The sequence below is a fragment of the Phragmites australis genome, chromosome 2, assembly GCF_958298935.1.
Source record: "Phragmites australis chromosome 2, lpPhrAust1.1, whole genome shotgun sequence".
NCBI classification, from domain to species: Eukaryota; Viridiplantae; Streptophyta; class Magnoliopsida; order Poales; family Poaceae; genus Phragmites; species Phragmites australis.
The window spans coordinates 30775772-30781459 of NC_084922.1; the positions used below are offsets into that span (position 1 = coordinate 30775772).

Genomic DNA, 5688 nt, shown 5'->3' on the forward strand with positions numbered 1-5688 from the left:
ATCACACTATTTGCACAGACTAGTTTGCTAGTCCTTAATGATATATAAGATCACAAATGCCTGTATAAATATTGGACACAAATCCACACATGCACCAACCACCGAGTGACCTATACAAATCTACCCTGATTTTCAAGATCATCTGACCTTGCAAATGCACCTTGATTCAAATCCACCTTGATTTCACATTGCACCCAGGTAAGCACTTACTACCACTAGCAACCATGTATGTGTTAGACACACGTGAAATCGATAATATTATGATGGGGCTAAAGATTTTCATGAGAAAATAATTATTAAAAAATAAAAAAAATTGAGGATGTATCATCAAAGCTTCTCAACTTAAGATAACAAAAACATACACATCTTTGTTTATGGAAATGAAATGATATAGAAAGGGAAGGGAAGGAGATCGAGCTAACATCCGACACGCAGCATGACGAAGCGGGCTTGGAGTTGAATGAGATCATGCGAGGAATAAGAAGTGATTGGTTGTTGTCTTTGGGGAGGGGATCCAAAAATTTGATTACGTTTTATAATTAGTGAGGTTCAAATACGAATTTGAGCCATATAATTAAGACTTGTGGACGGTAGATATCAAAAACTCATGTATAACTCTTAAATTATATATCTAATTATTATGGAAGATATGATTGATTCTAATTATTGAATATAGATTAGTAGAAATAATGGTGTATTATTATTTTTTAATGTTGATAGCCTCTGTTAATTACATGGTTGAGGTTTCCAAACAATTAAGAGATAAGGAGACAAGAGATCAAACTTTGATCGTTAACCGTTTGATCATATAAGATGTATAATAAAAATTGTTTAGATATATTATAATTTATCTATTTTATAAGAGTACAGGAGCACATACCCAGCAGGTTGCGCGTCCCTCTCGGAGCCTCCCCCGCCCGATCTAGACTGCCTTTGTCGCAGCCCTTCCGCACTGCTCCCATATAAATGGATGGCCCCTGGGTCGCCGAGTTCACAAGACCCCACTCCTGCTCCTGCATGTAACCCATATACTCCATCGAGAGTCCGCGGACCACTAGATCTTCTCACCTTCCACTGCAGACGAAGCAGCGCAGAGACAGAATCACACGCCCTTCTCCCTCCTCCGTTAGCCCACGGTGCAGAGGCGAGAGTGACAAGATGATATCGTGGCACGATTTTTGCTCGGTGCTGACTGCGATGGTGCCTCTGTACGTGGCCATGATCCTGGCGTACGGGTCGGTGCGGTGGTGGCGCATCTTCACGCCGGACCAGTGCTCCGGCATCAACCGCTTCGTCGCCATCTTTGCCGTGCCTCTGCTCTCCTTCCACTTCATCTCCACCAACGACCCCTACGCCATGAATCTCCGCTTCCTGGCCGCGGACACGCTGCAGAAGCTGCTCGTCCTGGCAGGCCTCGCCGTCTGGTCGCGCCTGCCCTCGCGCGGCTGGGCCGGCGCGCCGCTGCTGGACTGGTCCATCACGCTCTTCTCCCTGTCCACGCTGCCCAACACGCTGGTGATGGGGATCCCGCTGCTGATCGCCATGTACGGGCCCTACTCCGGCTCCCTCATGGTGCAGGTCGTCGTGCTCCAGTGCATCATCTGGTACACGCTGCTGCTCTTCCTCTTCGAGTTCCGCGCCGCGCGGATGCTTGTCGCCGATCAGTTCCCGGACACCGCGGCGGCCATCGCGTCGCTGCACGTGGACCCGGACGTGGTGTCGCTGGAGGGCGGCCGCGCGGAGACGGAGGCCGAGGTGGCAGAGGACGGGCGGCTGCATGTCACCGTGCGGCGCTCGTCGGCGTCGCTGCAGTCGCTGATGGCCGTGACGCCGCGGCCGTCGAACCTGACGGGCGCGGAGATATACTCGATGAGCTTATCGCGGCAGCACAGCCCGCGAGGCTCCAACTTCGACGACCACGCCGACTTCTTTGCCATGGTCGACGGCGCGCCGCCCCCGCCGACGCCCGCTGGTGCGCGCGGTTCAAGCTTCAGCACCGCGGAGGTGTACTCCATGCACTCCTCGCTGGGGCCGACGCCGCGGCAGTCCAACTTCGACGAGAACTCGGCGTCCGCACGGTCGTCGAAACCTGCGGCAGCTGTGGCTGTGCCCAACCATGACGCCAAGGAGCTCCACATGTTCGTGTGGAGCTCGAGCGCCTCTCCCGTCTCGGAAGTCAGTGGCCTGCCGGTGTTCACCGGTGGCGCAGGCGTGAACGGCGGCGCGAAGGAAGTCCGCATGGTTGTCCCCGCCGACCTGCCGCAGAACGGCTCGGCCGGCAAAGGTCCGTATCATCATAAATGCTGGAGCACATCCACTTCACGGGTTCCATATGCAAATTCTCACACAAACCTCCGCAAAATTTTCAATCTTTTAATTGTTTTAGAGAAAGAGAATAACGGCGTAGTCGCAACGGGGGAAGGCGAGGTTTTCAGCTTCACTGGCAGCAAGACTGCGGAGGACGCCGAGGCGGGGGAGGCAGGGGCGCCGGACCAGTTGACGAAGCTGGGGTCCAGCTCCACGGCCAAGCTGCGCGTCAAGGACGTGGACGGAGCGAGCACCGACGGATACGTGGACTCGGGACGCGCGCGGCCGCACCAGATGCCGCCGGCGAGCGTGATGACGCGGCTCATCCTCATCATGGTGTGGCGCAAGCTCATCCGCAACCCCAACACGTACTCCAGCCTCATCGGCCTCGCCTGGTCCCTCATCGCGTTCCGGTATGCTACAAGTCTACACCTTTTCACGTGACTTGCTTCACGCATTATTGTCTATACTCTATACTCTATACTCTACAGTCGTCTGTACTGCAGCTGAATATATATATGTTAGGGTGTGAATGGTTTTACACGACAGATAGACAATCAGTTAGGCAAGGACCGATCGATGTCTAGTGTAAATAGGAGTTTCGATTCACTCGTATGATCAATGCTAGGGTGTGAGCTGCTTTGATCACATAGTTGGTGACGACTACCGCTGTCAATTGCTAGCTAGGATGAGTGGCTTGCATAGCAGTGAGGCTGTGTTCAGCAAGGATCGATGGCCAGTGGAAACAGCACTTCTCCTGAGTAGGCAGTTTGGTGCTGGTGATAAGCGAGATCGATCGATTTGTTATTCTCGGCGAGGCCTCGCAAAGCTGGTGGCGGTGGGCGGTGTAGCTGCCAGCCTAAATGAGGGGGAGGAGGCACCGAACGAAACTGTGCGGCGGACGAGCCGTGGCGCGCGGTGGGGAATAACCGGAAAGCTACTTTTACGGGCCACCCGACGGTGGCGGTGGGCTGAGTTGAGTTCTCCTTCTTCCTGGCCGGACCACACCGCGGGCCCGCCCGGCGCCAATCGCGAACTGTAGGAGCTGAAAAGTCGAAGGTGGCTTGCACGGAGCACGAGCACTGATCGGCATGCAATCATTGATGCATCTCTTTTGGAGTTAGTGTATTAGTGACCTGCAATTGTTTACTTGCGCTAATCATCGTCATTGAAGAATTTATGGTATGTTTGTACTTTTACAAGTTGTTACTTCTTAGAAACTTGCTGCTGGTAGAAACCAGCAAAAAACCATTTTAGCTTTTGTAACTTCTGTAATAATAAATATTATTTTTATTTCTTAAAAATCATAGTCAGAAATCAGTCAAAATAGACTGTCTGTTTGATTCTGATTTTTGAGAAATAGAAAAAAAAACTTAAACAAACCGATCCTTAATTTGTCTTGCCTAATGGCTAATAATCTCGTCCTATGATGATGCTGGACTCCCTTTGGAGCTATAAACTAACGGGTGGTGCATGATCGTCGTGGCAGGTGGCACATCTCCATGCCAGCGATCGTGGCCAAGTCCATCTCCATCCTCTCGGACGCCGGGCTCGGGATGGCCATGTTTAGCTTGGGTGAGTACTGCGTGAGCGCCCACACCCCTTGTGCTCCTGTCGTCCCGTAGCCCTACACCGCGGCGCTCCGCGATCAATCCGTCTCCCCCGCACCCGTGCCCACAGGGCCACACCCGCGGCAACCCCTGGGCCCTAGCCCGTGGGCGCCCGAGCTAGCACCGTGATGACATGAAACTCTCTCGTGTGGCCAGGATTGTTCATGGCGCTGCAGCCGAGGGTCATCGCGTGCGGCTACCGCGCCGCCGCCATCTCCATGGCCGTCCGCTTCCTCGCCGGCCCCGCCGTCATGGCCGCCGCGTCCGTCGCCATCGGCCTCCGTGGGACGCTCTTGCAAGTCGCAATTGTTCAGGTAACCATGCATTAACCTGCTACTAAAAGTCTAAAATTTAGCCATGAAAACCGAGTTCTCTTCTTGCCAATCATTGGTTTCGTAAGAGATGAGGTTATCATGAATTCGTGGGGGGAGTCCGGGTTACCAACTGCGAGTGCATGGTCGGTTCTGATCTGTCAGGTCCTGGTCCTGGCTTATCAGTATCTTCAATGCAACATTGTACTCCTAGTACTACTAGATTCAAGCAGACTATTTCCCTGCGAATTATATAAAGTTCTGTGCACTGATATATTTTATGGGCGTTTGCCGTTTGGTAGGCGGCTCTACCACAAGGGATTGTGCCTTTTGTGTTTGCAAAGGAGTATAATGTCCACCCAGCCATCCTGAGCACTGCGTAAGTGATTATCAGCTAAAACTGGATCTTTTCTGGGTCTGGTTTTGCGTGCGTTGAGATTAACTTCTGGTCAATGTAAATTTTTGCAGGGTAATTTTTGGGATGCTGATAGCCCTTCCGATCACCTTGCTCTACTACATCGTTCTAGGACTACGATGAGGAACGCTGCTGCTCGAGGTAGAGCCGGATCGGACGACACAGAGTTGCAGAGACATACTCAGTTGTACCCGAGCGTGGCCCATGCATGGCTAGAGGCTTGTAATTTGTAGCCATGCCAGGCATGCAGTTTCTGTAGCTTACTTCTAATCCCTCTGGGGTTTCGAGGATTATATGTAGTCATGGCCATACCCTTGAGAGAGAGATTTGTTGATAGAGACAAATGAACCATAGATGACGTTCTCTGCAATGCAGGACAGAATTAAATATCTTGTAGTGAAGACAACTGTTTACTGTGCTAATGAGTTCAACAGTACAATCAATAACAGCCATCTCTGAGGAAAAAATATCTAGACACCATGAATCTTCTCTCTTTCCGTGCTCTTTGCACTCACAGTTCATTTAAGTAGTCTATCTAGAAATATTTTTATAACGCAAAATGTCTATTGTTGGGGTTATATCCCCACCCTACGTGGATTCAAGCGATCCTCGCGATCTCCCTCCAGCAGGGGTCGTGAAGACCTGCACCCCCAAAGGAGCTGTATAGTCGTACCTCCCGCAGGGGTCCTAAAGGTATATCCCCGCTTGAGGTCATGACAATGTATCCTCATAAGGGGTTCTAAAGACCTGTATGTGGGCCCATGAGGACATGAGTCTGCTCGACACCTGACAAAGTGAAGGGTACATATCAATGATTTGTAAATCGCCGATCTTACGAATCTAGAGTAGGGTATATTTTCTATAGATGAATCACATAGCACACAGAGAACGAGGTTTATACAGGTTCGGACCTCTCTTATAATAATATCCCTACATTTTATTTGTCTTGTATTGATATCCGAGACTGATTACAAGAGGGTTCTTGACCAGCCTAGATAGATCTAAAACTAGTCGAGGGGCTCCTTGCACGTGGTTGTGGAGAGTT

The 5688-nt window shown here is 51.0% G+C and overlaps 1 protein-coding gene across 1 annotated transcript; it reads left to right on the forward strand.

Annotated features, from left to right (window-relative positions):
- Positions 1-1002: 1002 nt before the first annotated feature.
- LOC133908367 (auxin efflux carrier component 3a-like) lies at positions 1003-5110 on the forward strand. The gene is made up of 6 exons (XM_062350355.1): positions 1003-2284; positions 2387-2720; positions 3797-3882; positions 4074-4231; positions 4531-4607; positions 4697-5110. Exons 1-6 carry the CDS (start codon positions 1159-1161, stop codon positions 4764-4766), a joined length of 1851 nt encoding a protein of 616 aa, XP_062206339.1. The 5' UTR covers positions 1003-1158; the 3' UTR covers positions 4767-5110.
- Positions 5111-5688: the final 578 nt, after the last annotated feature.